Below are 18,966 nucleotides of genomic sequence, written 5' to 3'. Positions count from 1 at the left end.
TCTAGTATGAAACATTGTGAAACGAGGTCCACAAGAGTCTGAGGGTTGGATCCTTCAATAAGGGAGTGATGGTTTCCTTCCAATGGTAGCCAGAGAACTTGCTAAGGGAGTGCTAGCTTCCTTCTAGTGGTGACAAGAGAACTTGAATAGGGAATGGTGGCTTCCTTCCAGTGGTGGTTGGAGAAACTATTGGAGGTGGTGGCCTCCAACAAGTAGGAGCCTACATACTAGTAGTGAGTTAGTGTATGATGTGAAAGAAGAATTTTAATATTAATAAAGAAAGAAGATGAAGACAACAACAACGATGGTTTTTCCAATTGGGTTTTCCACCTAATATTCAATGTCTATGTGTGCTTGGTGGGGTTCTCATGTGTTTGCTAATGGTTACTTGTTAGGTTGCTCTTATATAATTGCTCATGATATGTGCATGTTTACATGTATGCTACTGATTAATCACTAGTACAGTTAATGATTTGTAAAGAGTAGTAAAAACTAGGCAAAAGTTGATTTATCACAAAACACTGATTCACTCCCTCTCATCGTTTTTAACAATACACAGACCCAAGATCTTTACAAATGCATAAATGACATGTGAATATTTTATCACTTGGCATGGTCAAATAAAGCTCATCCCAAAAGGAAAAAGTTGGATGAGAAAAAGCTACCAGAAGAACAGCTAAAAACTAAAAATTAGAATAAATAATGTTAAAACAAAAAACAAAAACATAAAATATATAGATAAAAAACTAACAATGTTTCTATCCATTGGTTGAAATTAGTAATATAATTTATATCATATGTACTAAATTTATTCATGTGATCCCATGGTTGTAAAATATAATATAGAATCCTAAAAGAGCTAAGACACTGATCATTTGTATTCCCTGTATTCCCTTTCATAGAGTGTGAATACAGAAGAAATCTCAACACATAAATCATAAAAACAACATTTTATAAGACTTATTACTTGAAATTCCAAAAGCTTTATCGGCATGATGTCATATCCCATAATTCAAAATCTCAATCCCATCTCTCTTAAAGCTAGATATTGAAAGTGCACAACCGTTTAATCCTATTAATCACATTGGTAAGAAGACTTGCTTGAAAGCAAACCTGTCATGGTCAAATTATAAAATTTGATGGCCACCACAGTGAAAAGCTGACCATAACATATTCTAGATGTGCTCTTATTAAGCTAAGAAGGCAATGTGCTATTTACAAATTACATATCATGGAAGAACTTGTATGTCTTTGTATCGATTACAATGAATCTAATTGCTCCTATGGAGCCCAATAATGCCACCATTGAATACAAAACAATAATGGCAATATTCAGAAGCAATAGGAGGTAGAAGAACAACTTATTCTTAGGCTTTCTTCCAACCTTCAAGAAAGCCATTGCTGGCAATACAAAATCTAGAGGAGTAAATCCAATTGCCCCACAAAGTGCAACAAAATCTCCAAAAAATGGAATAGCAGCAGCAATAAAAGTAATCAACGCCATGTATATTAATGTCAAAAGGAAGCGTGCCATGTAGTGGTTTAGAGCAAATGTTCCTTTACGTTTTGGTATCAAATTTTCCTCAAAATAGGCATATGTCGGCCTGCAATATATCTGTGAGGTAGTTTCAGTCAAATACATATTAGGCTTTTAATTAAATACTAACTATATTGGAATTGATTCTGGTGCATTACATCATTACATGTAAACACATATATCTAGCTATTTACCTGATAACAGCCTGAAATTTGAATCACAGCAAATACGTTTGCCATTACAATTGTCCATGCCGGGGTTGTCAAGGAGCTCAGAATATATGATTGAACCACCGAACCAAATGCCCAATAGCCCACGAATGCTAGTATCCAGTAGCTTAAAATGATAACAGTGTATGCTGCTGAAACACCTTTGTACATATTTGTCTTTGCAGGACCTCTGAGGGTTGACTGCAGGACACAGAGGTTGATATTAAATTTGATTTCTTCGATTTGGAATAAGGGAAACTTCTTAGAGCAGCGATACATTGACTGTGGAATGTGAGTTCATAAAGCAAATCTAAGCCACGGGACTAAATGGTTAAAATGGACACAGATTGTGACCTTTAAGAGAGAATCAGAGGGCCTTAAATCCCAATTTTATGTATTATGGAAATGTGTGAAGACCGGTTTATAATAAAATTGTTATCATAATATAAGAATAATTTAACTAATATTCATCTTCAAAAAAGGCAGGCTCAGATTCTGAGCCATCACCTTGACAGAGTCTTTATCATCGTTTCTGTTATCTTATTTCCAGTTTTCTTTGTATTAGGCCATTTTGGTCAGCATGGTAGCTATAGGCTGGTGTTGTGTCCTTTAGTTCTCAGTTGTCACTCTCCTCCTTAAAGAGAGTCTGTTTTTGGATATGGTCCGGTCTCCCTGGTGAGAGACCGACTTGCTTTTCTGTACGTCTTGATCTAAACTCTAGTTTTTTTAAATTAAGAAAATTCACTTCATAAAAATAATAGTTAAAATATATATATTCATCTTCACAAATTAATAGTTAAAATATATATATATATATATATATATATTCATCTTCACAAATGAAACCAAGGATAACAGTTTAGTGGTACCTGTATTTCAGGTAACATTGCATCACCAAAAGAAAAAGCTATTGTCCCCAAAGCATTGAATGCTTTAAATATCTTGACAGCTGAAGTCCCATGCAGCTGATAATCAACTGATTTTCGATTCAGCTGCTTTCCTGCTTGGAAAAGGTTTTTCTTAATCCTTGGTCACATAAATGCCAAAAAAGTTCACGACTCCCTTTTACCAATTCAATCAGAAAAAAGTGCTGGCCATTTGTAGTACTTTAGCCTAACTATATAAATCATTCTAATGCATTACTTAGACTACATACGAGATAGATAAATTCACATACGCTAGCTATTATTAAAAAAAAAAATTAACCTTAACTGGCACATACAGAATACAGTTGTCTTTGTACTGAGAAAAGGCTAGTATTATGCAAGTATATGTTACCCTCTGGAATTTATCAATCATAAAATATTTAAAGATAACCAAGTAAATTAAAACTATACAATATGTAAGAGGCTATAGGTTCTATTTAACTCTTGTTATTTCTGTTTTAGAGTGCAGAAGACAATAAACTTTATGACTGAACCCAATGTTGTTAAAAGCGCGATCGGGATTTAATCGGTGCCGGGAAAAAAGCGGAAAAAATCGGCAAAAGCGGGAAAAAAGCGTTTGGCACAAAAATATTCATTTTTTTTCATTTTTTTTCAATTTTTTTAATATCTAAACCATCTACAACATAAAATAAATACATTGACACATAAATATGATAAAAAAACTAATATATAAGATGTTTAATATCATTTCTAGCGCTAAAATCACACATAACATTGAATCATGTCCTGAATAGTAAGTCCTGAGTCCCAACTCAGCCTCAAAATATCAACAAAAAATATGATAATGTATCTCATCATGTCATAATGTCATATACAATAAAATGAAAGTCTAAGACTCTAATCCTATTGATTTCCTCTGCCCCTCTTGCGAGAAAATGTCACTGCTTTCCCTTTCCCCCTAGATGAAGATGCTGGTGCCTGTGCTGGTGGAAATGGCAGTGGAGTCTGACGTGCTCTAGAAGCTGAAGAAGTAGAAGTAGCAGCTATTGTAGGTAGACGGAGACCACGTCCTCTATTGGTGGCAGTGGTAGCCCGGGTAGGCGGTGTCACCTCCTCCTCCTGCTCCTCCAACTCCTCCTCCTCCTGCTCCTCCAACTCCTCCTCCTCCTGCTCCTGCTCCTCCTCCTCCTCCTCCTCCCCCTCCTCCTCCCCCTCATCCTGCACTAACCAATCATCAGTGGGATCCATGAGAGGCCTCTCGGTCTCAACCCTCCATTCAGCAGTGGTGTCAATCCCATCCAATGAGATGGCATCCATATCAGGTGTCTTCTCTAGTTGCCTCACCCACAATCGAAGATTGTAGTAGACATAGACCATGTCATTAAGTCTATGGGACTCCAACCTGTACAAAGTTCATGAAATAATAATTAATAATTAATATTATAAAAAAATATTGTTTAATGAATTCAAAAATTTATTTGGAAATTTGCAATATTTTAAATGTTTAAGTGTTAAGTTGTTAACCTATTGCGCTTCTTGTTGTGTATTTTTTCAAATACACTCCAATTGCGCTCACATCCCGAGGAGCTGCATGTTTGGCTGAGGATGCGTACGGCAAGCTTTTGCAAAAGGGGTACTCTGCCACCATACATCTTCCACCATGCGTCTACAACAAAATTACAAATAAAATTTTAAATAAACATAAGAAAAAAATGGAATTTGAAGAGACAATGAAATTTGAAACAAAGTTACAAAGTACAAACTAAAAAATACCTGGCATTTTAATCGTCCTATCAGTGACAGCCATCTCAAAGCCAAATGTGCCACCTGACATCTTATATGTCTCAATTTGTTTAGAGATCTCTATACGTTGTTCTGGAGATCTCACCATCTTCTGGACACAGGTTAATAATCCATCCACGATCTCAGCATCAAAATCAAACCCACATGCATAAGAAAATGCAGGGTTCAGGAAAAGCCCAGCAGCATGAATGGGACGATGGAGTGTGTTGTTCCATCGCTCATCAATGACTTCCCATAGAAGGAGTTGTCTCTGAAACCCATCATCTCCCTTATCATCATAGTAGGACCGAATGGCTTCTTTGGCCCTGTCCATGGCTTCATACAAATAGCCCATTGCGGGCTTCTCACCATCAACCAACCGAAGAACCTTTACCAAAGGTTCAGTAACAGCGCACACCTCCTGCACTCCCGCCCAGAAGTCTTCCTGGCATGAAACTAGTCTGCACACGGCCTCTCCTTCTGGTTTGCGGCTCATTGACGAAGCACGCCACTCCTCTGAAAGAAACATTCTCTTCAAATCCCACATAGAATTCAAGAGGGATTGAAGAGATATGAAACTCGTCGCAAACCGTGTAATGGCGGGGCGCACCAACTCTTTGTTGTGTGCATTTTCTCATCAAGCTAAGCACAGATGTGTGATTGTAAATAAATTTTGTGATGCTTTTTGATGAGTCAACAATCTCTTTGACAAAGGGAATTTTCCCTATGTCCTCTAACATCAAATCAATACAATGGGCAGCACAAGGTGTCCAAAATAAAGTAGGATGCCTGTCCATAAGCATTCTACCAGCAGCAACATAATTTGTAGCATTGTCCGTTATGACTTGGACAACATTTTCTGCACCCACCTCCAAAATAAACACATCCAGCAAATCACATAAATTTCTTGCATCTTTGATTTGATGAGTTGCATCAATAGATTTGATAAACATAGTCCCCTTGGGACAACTAACCAAGAAGTTTATAAGGGTTCTCCCCTTTTGGTCAGTCCAACCATCTGACATAACAGTGCATCCTGTTTGTGCCCATGATGCCCTAAAATCCTCCAATCTTTGGGTGCAGTCACACTTTTCCTCTTGAAGAATCCGGCCTCTGAAATCATGAAGAGAAGGGATTTTGTACCCCGGGCCAACACTGGCAATAGCATCAACAGTAGGTTGGAAAAATGGATTATTCCTTACAATGCTGAAAGGAATATCGCTCCAGAGGAGAAATTTTGCCATCAACCTATCAGCTTGTTCTTTTTCAGTTCTTTTTAGCATTGAACCGATAGTTGGTTGTGAACCAGGTGTGGTTCGAGGAACAAAAAATGATGATGCAGCTACCGGATTGACTAACGCTGCAGTAGAACCAGTGCCACTTGGCCCACTTCCTTCAGCTGACCTTTTAGTTGCCTTTTGAGTTCTTCTTTGGCCTCTCTAGTGTGCTCTAATTCTCCCAATGCTCTCATGGCTCTTTGGATAATTTCAGGATTTGTATTTGTACAGGGCCCCACATCACGTCCAGGGATTTGTGCAAGGTGGAACTTCAACCTGTACACCCCCCCGAATATCTCCTTTCCACACAACTTGCAATTCAAGTTTTGTCTATCATTCGGAGCTTTAGGTTCACCATATTCCCAGAAAGGATCCAATTTCCTTGGCATGTTTGTTTTTGAATTTTGAATTTGCAAACCTATGGAAAAATAAGGATTAGGAAATAGGAATTTAGGATTACAAATTACAATTTAGCATTTACAAAATTACAAGTTAATTATTTCCAAAATCCCAATTTCCAAACCCAAGTTACCCAACCAAATGCCAATGGCAAATGCCAAAAAACAATGAAAATTCAAAAAACATAAACAATGTTTAAAAAAAATGAGAAAATAAAAATAAAAAATTGGTTCTCATAGTCATAACAAATTACCCATCCCAAATCAATGAAAAATTACAAAAAATTCTTTAAAAACAATGAAAAACAAAGTTTTTAAAGAAGCAAAACAAAAAAAAATTAATCTACATACCGTTTTTATGGACAAATTGGTGATCTTGTCTTGGATTTCTCCTAAAAACACTTGGATTCGCTCCCAAACTCGACGGAAACCCTTCAGCTCCTCTCCCTCAGCTCTTCTCCTCCTCCTCCGCGCGGCGACAGCATAATGACATAAAAAAAATTCGTTTTTGCCTATTAAAAGCCCGCTGCCCGCGCATCTGACGATTTTTTCGAAAAAAATCGCTATAAAAAAAATGCCGCGATTTTTTGGGATAAAAATCGCGATTTAAGCGGATTGGTGATAAAATCGCGATTTTTTTTCAAAAAATCGCGATTTTAACAACACTGACTGAACCACAACTTCTGACTTACTCGATGCATTATGTAGCACTTGAGTTTAGATGTAACACAATTCATTTGCAAGAGCAAGAGCAATCACTGAAGACTGTTGGAGAAAGTCAAAAGAGCAAGAGAAAGAGATTATTCTTGGCGACAATTCCACCTATCCCGTAAAGGGTGTAGGGAATGTTACTCTTCAATTAAATCAGGGTAACACAATTCATTTCCAAGAAGTCCTATATGTACCTGATCTCAAGAAGAACCTGGTGTCCATTTCGGCAATAGAAGACAAAGGCTACAAGGTGGCCTTCATCGATGGCAAGGTACGTGTGTGGAAAAAGAATTTTAAAGATGTCTTCACTCTTGGGTTTCGAGTTGAATCTTAATATCAAGTTGGAGGAAGTCCATTGGGAGTCATGTCTTGCAACACAACTCTTCAGTCTGAACTATGGCAACGGATGTTTGCCCACCTTCATTATAAGGCTCTACCCGATGTGAGATAGATGGTGACCGGGATGCCCGAGTTTAAAGTAGAGCAAGAAGGTGTATGTCCGAGGTGTGCCGAAGGAAAACTCAAAAGGGGACCATTCCCCTCAAGCCATAGCAAGACCTCTGACATTTTGCAGTTGGTTCACTCCGACATATCTGGTATGATACCTGTGAACTCTTTGGGAGGATATCTATATTATCTCACTTTTACAGATGATTATTCTTGCAAGACTTGGATATACTTCTTGAAAAAGAAAGATGAAGTGTTCCCCTGGTTCGGTCACTTCAAAGTCTTGATCGAGAATCAACCCGAGAAGAGGATCAAGATCTTAAGGATTGATAATGGGACTGAGTATGAATCCAATGAGTTCCATGACTTTTGCAAGGAAGCTGGCATTAAGAGGGAGACCACAACACCATACACTCCTTAGCAGAATGGTGTGGCAGAAAGGAATAACCGTACGATTTTGGAAGCTGTTCGTTCCATGCTCCATGATCAAAGGCTTCTGAAGTTTCTATGGGCCGAAGCTGCGAATACCGCCATATATGTTCAAAACCGATGCCCTCATCAAGCATTGGATTCCAAGACCCCTGAAGAGATGTTCACTGGTAAGAAACCTGATGTCTCTCATTTTAGAATTTTTGGAAGTCCCATATATTTTCATGTGCCGAAAGAGAAAAGAAACAAATTGGGTGCATCTGGAAAGAAAGGAATCTTCGTGGGCTATAGCGAAACTTATAAGGGCTATAGAATCTATGTGGCTGGTCAAAGGGAAGTCGAGATAAGTCATGATGTCACCTTTGACGAAGATATGGCTCTTAGCAAGGTTGACAATCTTCCTATTTTGAGAAAAGATAAAGAAGCTGACACCAGGAAGCCGAATGAAAAGGAAGATGAGACAATGCCCAATGTGGAAGAACCTATGGACCCTATTGACCCCCCTCCGCAAGAGCCTTCCTCTTCTAGGAAGAGGCCCTCATGGCTTAGGGGGACACTTAATGATGCCGAAGGACATATTGCACCCAAAGGGACTTTCCGTGAAAGTAAGAAGCCGACCAGGTATCAGGGATACTTGACCATTATGAGCACCATTATTCAAAATGAGCCTTCATCGTTCGAAGAAGCCGTGAAGCATCAAGTATGGAAAGATGCTGTGAATGAGGAATACGAGTCCATCATGAAGAACGATTTCTGGGATGTGGTCCCCAGACCGTAGGACAAAACAGTTGTCACCTCGAAGTGGATTTACAAAATAAAGCATGGAGCTAATGGGAGTGCTGAAAAGTATAAGGCTCGCTTTGTCACTCGTGGATTCTCTCAAAAGGAAGTTATAGATTATGACGAGATATTTGCACCTGTTGCCCGATACACCACCATTCGCTCGATCATAGCCCTTGCTGCTTCGCAAGGATGGAACCTACATTAGATGGATGTCAAGAACGTGTTCTTGCATGGTTTGATAAAAGAGGAAGTCTATGTGGAACAACCCAAGGGGTTTGAGATTCATAATTGAAAATCTCACGTATGCAGGTTGAAGAAAGCCCTCTATGGGCTAAAGCAACCACCCCGAGCTTGGTATGAGAGGATCGATAGCTACTTGATGAAGTTGGGATTCACTAGAAGTGAAGCCGATCCAAACCCTTACATTAAGGTTGAGGATGATAAACTTATCATACTGGCACTGTATGTTGACGGCCTCTTTGTTAATTTTAGGTATGTTCTATGCTTAGAGCAATTTATTTCAATTTTCAGAGCTAACTCAATATCTTTTCCAGATTAGCAATCACATCAGCAATAAAGTAAACTGCAGATAGAACATAAACATAAATCGCAGAAAACAAGCCAGGTTAAGAGGACACAAGATGTGGCGCTAGCCAGGGACAAACCCCAATGTGGGGAAACCCTTGATCAATTTTTCTTATATGTTCTTCAATAGTTCAACAAAGAGAGAGAGATAGTATGTTTACAACAGAATTCAACACTTTGACTTATCTAGATAAGAGCAAGATCATCTCTAAGAAGAGGATACATGAGATCAGTTGAAGACATGTTGCTTCAACTGATTCTCCAAGGTGACTCCTTCACCTATCATTGTGCTGCATTTCGTCATCATGCTGCACCTCACCGCACTGCACCATGCTGCACCCATCATCACTATGCTGCATCTCATCACGCTTCATTAATCATGATTGTACCCATCACTGTATTGCATTATGTGCCATTGTTGCACCATGTTGCCATACTGACCTATGTGTTGGCTGCATCTTTCTTTCTTGTTGTGCCTTGCTTGCTTGTTGTCCCTAGCATGCTTGTTGTCCTTAGCATGCTTGTTGTTGCATGCTAGCTATCCCTTGCATGCTAGCCGTAACATTGCATGCTTGGTGTATTTGCTGCTTAGTACTATACAACTGTCCCAATGTTAGTTAGTTGTCCCTTGCATGCTGCTCTCCTTCGGAGACAGATGCTCTGGCTATTCCGGCAGTTCCAGCAATTCCGACAATTCCGGCTGTTCTCGATAGTTTCGGCAATTCTGGTTGTTCCTTGCAGTTCCAGCTTCTGCCCTCTGCGTCAGCTTTCCCTCCTGTTCCGACAGTTCCCGGCAGTTCCAGCAGTTCCGGCAATTCGGACAGTTCTGGCAATTCTGGCTATTCTCGACAGTTCCAACAATTCTGGCTTTTCCCGGCAGTTTCGGCAATTCCAGCTATTCTCGGCAGTTCCCGACAGTTCCGGCAATTCCGACTGTTCTTGGCAGTTCCGGCTGTTCTTGGCAATTCCGACAGTTCCAGCTGTTCTCGGCAATTCCAACAGTTCCAACAATTCCAACAATTTCGGCTATTCCCGGCAGTTCTGGCTTTTCCAGCAATTCCGGCTTTTTCAGCTATTGCCGACAGTTTCGGCTATTCTCGACAGTTCCAGCTGTTCCCGACAGTTCCGGCTTTTGCCCTTTGCATTAGCTTTCCCGACAGTTCTGGCTTTTGCCCTTTGCATCAGCTTTCCCGACTATTCGGCAGTTCCGGCTTCTACCCTCTAGATTAGGGCAGCGTTATCCCTTAGGATCTCTCCTCCTACTAAAACCCAAAGACAAGTAGAGAAGAATAGATCCCAAGTGTGTTGAAATGACTTGAAGGCCACCTCTATTTATACTAAAACGTTGAGCACATGTGGAGTTTATTTGTTCGCTCACTGACCTTGACAAATTTTCTTATAACACAAATAAATTCATAACTCCATGAATACTTATCGGAATCGGATGATCTTTAGATCAATCCTACACCTCTCGATGAGAGGGATCCAAGAAAAATATCTTCTGCCATAAATAAGATGACCCACATGGAGTTTGGCCCTAGTTGCCAATTTTAACACTCCCTCTCAACTAGGGAGAACTCCATCCGCTGATCCATATGTCCGATTGTACTATCTCTGCCATCAGTGCCTTGCACTGCTCTGCTTTGCTAAACCATGAAGAAGAAGAATTGATCGAGAATGTCTCATACCATTCTCTACTGACTCGAAGTCAGTTCCATATGAAGAGAGTGTCATATCACTCTTACTGACTTGAAGTCAGTTTTATTGATCCTAAATCAAAAAAGTACATAGGGTAGCAAGCTACCCTTTAGAATATAAGCTAGTAACCTACCAACAAGGAAGTCAGACACCAACATAGATCTAGACAAAGACACCAACAAGGCATGGTGTTCCTGGGTTTGACGCCATCTCAGGAATGAAATTGACCATACTCGTATGCGGCTCACTCCGTGTAGGCAATATTGAGCTTGAAGCAACACTGAGCCGTAAGCCATTGGGTGCAAATAATAGTACGTCACACCTTTAAAAAGGGCCTCAACACCCCTATGCCTTGTCCTGGAATCACTAAGGCACTGAGTCGATGTGGGGCTATCATTAATGAGGGTCTCTACCCTAGCTCATCGTGAATACAGTGGGCTAGGTGCCCGGGTTAGCCAAACAGGGCTTTGTGCCTTAGCCAAATCTAGAAAATGAAGGCAAGACAACCAACATAAAGTCAGACACCAACATAGAGCTAGACAAAGACACCAACAAGGCATGGTGTTCCTGGGTTTGACGCCATCTCAGGAATGAAATTGACCATACTCGTATGCGGCTCACTCCGTGCAGGCAATATTGAGCTTGAAGCAACACTGAGCCGTAAGCAATTGGGTGCAAATAATAGTACGTCACACCTTTAAAAAGGGCCTCAACACCCCTATGCCTTGAGATCAGGAAGTCACATTGGGATGAAAGCTAGTAACCTACCAACAAGGAATGATGAATTGTTATAAAGCTCTTGGATCAATTCATCCTAAAGTCTTGGAACCAGGAGTGATCGAGTTACAGTCTTTAATAGAATGATGTTCATCTAGAAGGGAATGTCATACTATTGTGGGTGACAACTGTATCTGGGTTATTGGTTACAGTCTTTTCATAGAATGATGTTCATCGGAAGGAGAAGGTCAGACTATTGGAGGTGGCAACTGTAACTTAGGTGTCATGAGTCGTAAGTCAAGGATGGAAGTTTTGAGGAGTCGTAAGTTGAGGAGTCGTTTGTGAAGTGGGATGTTGGCGGGGTTTAGGGCTGTTGGCGGGTAAAGGATTGGGTTGAGTGCTGAAGTCTACATGTCTCATCTATAAAAGAAAAGGTTCTTGGAGGGCTCTGAGGGATGTTTGGTTGGAAGGTGGGGTGATGGGGAAAATAATAACCCCTATGTCTTGTCCTGGAGATCAGGAAGTAACACCCAATATATTGGGATGAAAGCTAAATAATTGGGATGAAAGCTAGAGGAAGTAACACCCAATATATTGGGATGAAAGCTAAATAATTGGGATGAAAGCTAGAGGAAATAACACCCAATATATTGGGATGAAAGCTAATGTCCCCGACGCCCTGCTGGTTTCAGCTATTTGAAGGAGTCCGGTGTCCGTTGTAAAGGTGGGGCTGTTGGCGGGGTTTAGGGCTGTTGGCGGGTAAAGGATTGGAGTTAAGTGTTGAAGTCTTCATCTCTCATCTATAAAAGATAAGGTTCTTGGAGGGCTTTGAGGGATGTTTGGTTGGAAGGTGGGGTGATGGGGCACCATCAAGGTGATGGGACACCATCAAGGCTGGCCGAAGGTTGGCCGAAGGCTCAAGGCTGGCTGAAGGCTCATTTGAGCCTGCCTTGCCGGGTGATGGTTATTTGAGGATGATTCTAACTCCATTTGAAAGCAAGGCAGGCTCAAATGAGCCTTCAGCCAGCCTTGATCCTTCGGCCAGCCTTGATGGTGTCCCATCACCTTGATGGTCAGACTATTGGAGGTGGCAACTGTAACTTAGGTGTCATGAGTCGTAAGTCAAGGATGGAAGTTTTGAGGAGTCGTAAGTTGAGGAGTCGTTTGTGAAGTGGGATGTTGGCGGGGTTTAGGGCTGTTGGCGGGTAAAGGATTGGGTTGAGTGCTAAAGTCTACATGTCTCATCTATAAAAGATAAGGTTCTTGGAGGGCTCTAAGGGATGTTTGGTTGGAAGGTGGGGTGATGGGGCACCATCAAGGTGATGGGACACCATCAAGGCTGGCCGAAGGTTGGTCGAAGGCTCAAGGCTGGCTGAAGGCTCATTTGAGCCTGCCTTGTCGGGTGATGGTTATTTGAGGATGATTCTAACTCCATTTGAAAGCAAGGCAGGCTCAAATGAGCCTTTGGCTGGCATACTGATCTCAGATCAGTTTCATTGATCCCAGATCAATGAAGGTCATCCTAGCATAGGGAGTACGGTAGATACATCAATGCGTCCATTGATAGTACTACTATGGTCCCTAACCCCATTTCCCTGCTCATTGATCAGATGAGAGGTACTTCCCATGAGTCCCAGACTGCATGGGTAGGATGCCTCGATAGGAGAACTAATCATCCTGTCCACAAGAGAACGAATCATCCTGCCCCACAGTTGTCACGGGAGAACTAATCATCCCGACCCACGAGAGAACTAATCATCCTGTTTCACAGTTGCTACAGGAGAACTAATCATCCCGGCCCACAAGAGAACTAATCATCCTGTTTCACAGTTGCCACGGGAGAACTAATCATCCCGGCCCACAAGAGAACTAATCATCCTGTTCCACAGTTGCCACGGGAGAACTAATCATCCCGGCCCACAGGAGAACTAATCATCCTGGCCCACAAGAGAACTAATGATCATGTTCCACAGTTGCCACAGGAGAACTAATCATGCCAACCCACAGGAGGACTAATCATTCTATTCCACAGTCGCCACGGGGTATCACAGGGGAAGGTTGAACCTATCATCATGTACATAGTGCACCACCAGGGGAGGGTGAGTCGCCCTGTGGTCGTATGTTGCTCCAGTAAGTACCCTAAGCCCCCCAGAGCTCAATGCATGCAACATGCAGGACCCTTATAAGAAGGTCTCTCAACGACTCCAAGTCGTTCGAGAAAGTCACAGATTTGACCTTTCCCGAGGCTTCGACAAAATGTCTGCGACCTGTACATCAATCTCAATGTGATGGAGCCTCCTCGCTCATCGACTTACCATATCCCAGATAAGGTAGTATCTGATGTCTATCTACTAGAGCAATCATCGAATACGGGATTCCTCAACAGTCGAATCCCCCCCTGGTTGTCACAGAGAATCACAGTGGTATTCATCATGTGTACAAATAGCTCACTGAAGAGTTTCCACAACTAGGCAGCTTCATACGAGATCATACTCGTAGCTATGTATTCAGTCTCGGCGGTGCTTATAGCAACGGACTTCTGCTTTTTGCTCATCCATGATATCAAAGCAGAACCTAAAGAGAACCAGCGTTGAGAAGTGCTCTAGTGATTCTCCACACTACCTGCCCAATCAGCATTCGAATAATCATGCAACTTCATATTTCTGGCAGTGTATCTCAATCCATGAGAGATTGTGCCCCGAAGATATCTCAGAAGATTCTTGGCACCAATCCAGTGAGGCTCAACCAAATATGAACTCACCATGCTAACTACAAAACATATGTCCGGACGGAAGTTCACCAAGAACATCAACACGAATGAGTTTATGAAACTCAGAGGCATTTCCTAAATCTGGTCCGACATCACTACCATATAACTTCTGAAAGTTAAGATCCTCGAGGTAGTCACAGGCTTGCAGTTTATCATTCCACATCCAGAATCCAACTCCCTCTTACCTCTGCAAATGAGAGGGTCTGCACCTGTCAGAAATAGGTCGTCCTCATAAGGTGTCGGTATGAGAGGTCTATCATCCACAACCTTCAGGTAATGGTTTGGATCGGTTTCAATCCTAGTGAATCTCAACTTCATCAGACAGCTATCAGTCCTCTCATACTACGCCCGGGGTGTTTTGCTTCAAGCCATAGAGGGCTTTCTTCCACCTGCACACGTGAGATTCCTGATCATGAATCTCAAACCCCTCGAGTTGTTCCAAACCTGTGGACCTGCTACATGAGGGGAATGGTCCCCTTGTAAGATTTTCCTTCGGTACATCTCAGACATGTATTTTCATGCTCTTTTTGAATTCAGGCATCCCTATCACCATCTGACTCACATCGGGCAGGGCCCCATAGGTAGACCTCCGGTGTTATAGATGCGATATGTCAATTGACATGATCCCCAATGGATCATCCTGCAACTTAATACAAATTGCCAACCCTGAACCCATGAGAAAAAGCACTTTGAAAATTCTATTTTTTAACACGTACCTTTCCGTCGATGAGTGCCACCTTGTAACCTTTGACTTCCATTGCCGAAATGGACACCAGGTTCTTCTTGCGATCAGGTACATAAAAGATATTTTGTAAATGAATCGAGTTACCCTCATTCAATTGAGGGGTAACATTCTCTACACCCTTTCCGGGATAGGTGGCATCAGCTCCAAGTATAATTCCACGATTGTTTCCATCTCTACCAAATTAGAGAGTGCACAGATCTGAAAATGGGTCACTAAAGGCTTCTTGTCCGCTTACAAGAACCTCTCCCACTTCCAAAGCTTATATATTTCCAAAACCTTATGATTAACCAATTGCGGAATTAAAAAGTGCTTGAAAATAGGTGTATGCTTGTGTTTGTCCTTAACTGTTTATGTGTTTTGAGTTCATTTGCTTATGCTGAAATAAAACTCAGATAACAGTAAATAAAAGCAGCAAATGTAATGCAACAATAAGCAATCACACATAACAACGATATAATATGGAGTTCACCCTGATATCTTGGGCTACATCTCCTTGAGCTCTAGTCAACTCGACTACGCTCTTTGGGATTATGGCTTAAATTCTTTTTACAAGCTCCACGCTCAACTCCATTGGTTTACAACTGAACCTATGGGTTTAGAATTCCATCTTACCCCGCTGGCTGTCCTCACTCTGCAGACAGATCTAGGCTTCTCCGGACTAGATTCCTTCAATCAACGCTCTAAGCGATCTTGCTCTAGCTTGCACCAACTCCCTCAGAATTCTTTCACTGTCTCTGGAATGCCTTCTTCTATCTTCAGCCCACTCTAGACACCAGCAACAGCAAGATCATTTAATCTCTTTGTTGTTCTGCAGCTTCACTACGGCTCCATGGCTCTTAGAAGTCTGTTGTGAGCTCTCTAGCTTTGGCTCTGGCTCTAGCTCTCGCTCTTGGCTCTGGCTCTGGCTCTGGCTCTTGGCTCTGGCTCTGGCTCTCTGGCTCTGGCTTTGGCTCTCTCTGATCTCCTCTCGACCTCTGCGTGCCTTTGTAGTCCGCTTGACCTCCAAGCGACTCTCGGCAACCTTCCAACGACCTTTTTCGGTCCTCCAGCTCCCTTCTGCAATTATGCGCTCTGTGCATTTGTAACACGTCGGTTACAGTCCTCCATCATGGAAAACCTGACTGTTCACCACAAGAATCCATTTACAATGGAAAGGAATCGTCGGCGTAGGGAAACCCGATCGTTTTGCCTTCCTTTGGTCGTGACAGCCAAATAACGGAAATACACAGGAAATGCACGCAAAACACATCATGGGCCTTTATCCCAGACTTCAAATAATATAGAATCGCATCTATAAACCCATCGGGTCCACCATTATATCGCAAATTGCAATAGCATAGGCGTATTGGCCAAAAACCCAATACACGGGAAATACAAAGAAATCCCGCATTTCCGGATTTCAAATATTATAAAATCACGTCCATAATCCCTATCGGGTCCGCCTTCTATCGGCATATCGCTATTGCAAATCGCATGGTGCATTGGCCTTTGTGTCAGGGATCACCGATTGCCGATCGCCGATCAAATCTGGACCGTTGATCTTGCTCCTCGATTGGACTGTCGATATCGCATATCGCTATCGGCATATCGCATTGGTAACGGCCCTTTGGTATCGGGGATTCGCTGATCTCCCGATCACCGATTAAATCTAGACCGTTGATCTGACTCCTCAATCGGACAGTCGATATCGCATTAGTAACGGCCCGGGGGTTCTTTCCTTTGGTCATGCCGATCGCCGATCCGTCGATCAGATCCTAACCGTTGATCCGCGACCTTTAATCCGACGGCTGACAATCCATTTCGGGCGCATAACTTACACGGGGATTAACCGCCCGAAAAAGCGGTTTCCTCTCTCCTTCGCCGTGCCACACGTCAGTCAATGTATGGAATCGAGCGGAGCCCATCCAATACCGCTTACTGCTTGAAGCCCACCTGAAATACCGCTTACTGCCCTTCTTCCGGAACTCAAAAGGTTTAGTCTATTTTACATAAATGTTTCGGGTCCATCTGGCCGCTACTGCCCACGTGCTTTATCCGAATTTCAATGTGAAACGCGCTTTATAAAGGTTTAGCGCTTAACAAAGGTTTTTAGTGCATAAGGCTAATATTAACCCTTCTGATGCGATTTTCCCATATAAGACCTTAAGCCCAGTTTTATAAGAATTTGCCTCATTTTCAAAGGACAAAGGCAAATTTCTTTTTGCGATAACTTCTTCATCCGAAGTCCATTTTAGCCCATTCAAATTGCAGTAGATTCAGAATGAAAAAATCTACGCAATGGGACTATTTCCAGGAGCATCCTTGGACTTTCATTTTCCTCTGTTGGAAACACTTTAGACTTAGAAGTCTATCCAAGATCCATTTTGGATCACACCTTCCCACTAAAATAACTTTTGGTCTCCAAAAGACTGACATACTGATCTGAACAGTAAATGAGAGTAACAACACCCTCTTCTTTCAGCCTCCATACACTTGCCTTGCATAGTGCCTCTGAACCAAAGCCTTTGACCACTCTCCTTCCTGGATGTGCTGGTCCTCTTGGGAAGAGTTGTTTTCCTCCTTGACTTCATGCAAAACTCCTGCTGAGATGGTCACAGAAGGTAGTTTGAACTTCTCTGCCTTGATCATTGATCCAAGGTGGCTCAAACAAATGTGAAGTTACATCTGCTTCACAAAATTTTCATTTGTACTTGTTGACAAGTTGTCAACAACAATTGTTAACAACAACAGAAATACAGACAACAACTGGATGGCCTAAAACTCCTGCTTCAACAAAAGAAACAAATTTTCACATCTTGTGAGCACCTCCATGTCTTACATCTGCATACAAATGATGGACTAGATACCAAGCCCACAAAACATGCCTTTAAAACAAATGACCCTTCAAGTCAAGCATGTAGAAAAGATCTCAAGGATTCTTTTCAAAAGATGAAACACTTCATCATTATCTCCGTCTTGGAGACCAAATCAACTTTTCTCAAGTCAATATTACATGCATGTTTACAACAAAGCAATCAACCTTGCAAGTTAAATACACATACATGTTCAAATACAAGGAAATCATCAGCATCCCTGTGTTCATGCACATCATTCTCATGCATGCATTTCATCCTTCAACTTTCGCTTAAGCACACTGTACTCTCGAAGCTGAAATGAAATATAATGCTGCAGCAATAAAGTGAGTCTCCTACTCAACTTTTTCCATTCACCTTCTTGGTAAAAACCTACAACTTGCATCTCATTAACAAAGAAATGCAAATAGATGCAAAAAGACATGCAATCTTAATTGGATAAGAACTCTAACCATTTCTTACCAATCCATTTCAAAGGTGCTACCTTTGTCTGCACATCAGCATCAACATGTGAGTCATCTTGAAACACACCATTTATGAAAACTTCCTTTCCATTTCTGCCATTTTCTCTTTCCACCTTCTTCAAGTTTTGTGGAAGCATTGTTGGATTCAGAGTCCAACATTTTGCAGCAAGATGTCCTTGCTTATGGCAGTAAGTGCAACACATGTGCATCCTCTTGACAGCATGATTTGCCTTGTCCAATGGACCTTTGGCTTCTTGCTTCCTTTCTTTCAAAAGTTTCCTGTATGTGGCCATTCTCTTCCAACATCTGGAAACATCATGGTTATCCAAACCACAAAAGGAACATGCAATTTTTTTCCCATACTTATATGGAAATTTATCATGTTGAACATAATCAAAAGGAATATGGTTAGAACCAGATTTATACATTTCTCTTTCACCTTTATTGCCTTCTTGAGGAGGTGAACTGAATGAAGAAGTAGCTCCCTTTGGAACATCATCAACCTCTTCAAGGTTGTCAGAGTTTCCACAACTCTCTAGTTCAAGTGCATGCTTATGAACACCTGCATCCGGCAAATGATGTTTCAAGCTATTGCATTCTCCACGAATACAATCTTCACACTCTTGAGGTAGAAGACCTGAAATGAAACTCCTTCTTGGAACTGTTTCAATTGTC

At 41.6% G+C, this 18,966-nt stretch overlaps 1 protein-coding gene across 1 annotated transcript in view; it reads right to left on the bottom strand.

Moving 5' to 3' along the window:
* Positions 1-1,055: 1,055 nt before the first annotated feature.
* The window catches only part of LOC149185779 (GABA transporter 1-like), a 32,354-nt gene continuing 14,443 nt past the window's right edge, over positions 1,056-18,966 (bottom strand). The window contains exons 5-7 of the mRNA XM_089412486.1: positions 2,616-2,746; positions 1,732-1,947; positions 1,056-1,615 (exon numbers count right to left, since the gene is read on the bottom strand). Of these exons, the coding sequence (XP_089268612.1) occupies positions 1,223-1,615; positions 1,732-1,947; positions 2,616-2,746 (740 nt within the window). The 3' untranslated portion in view covers positions 1,056-1,222. The remainder of the gene's footprint in view (positions 1,616-1,731; positions 1,948-2,615; positions 2,747-18,966) is intronic.

Source organism: Pinus tabuliformis, chromosome 3_1, assembly GCF_031772625.1.
Source record: "Pinus tabuliformis cultivar Carrire ecotype Pingquan chromosome 3_1, CPIR1, whole genome shotgun sequence".
In the NCBI taxonomy this organism is placed as follows: domain Eukaryota; kingdom Viridiplantae; phylum Streptophyta; class Pinopsida; order Pinales; family Pinaceae; genus Pinus; species Pinus tabuliformis.
This window is presented reverse-complemented; position numbering and strand designations above follow the sequence as displayed.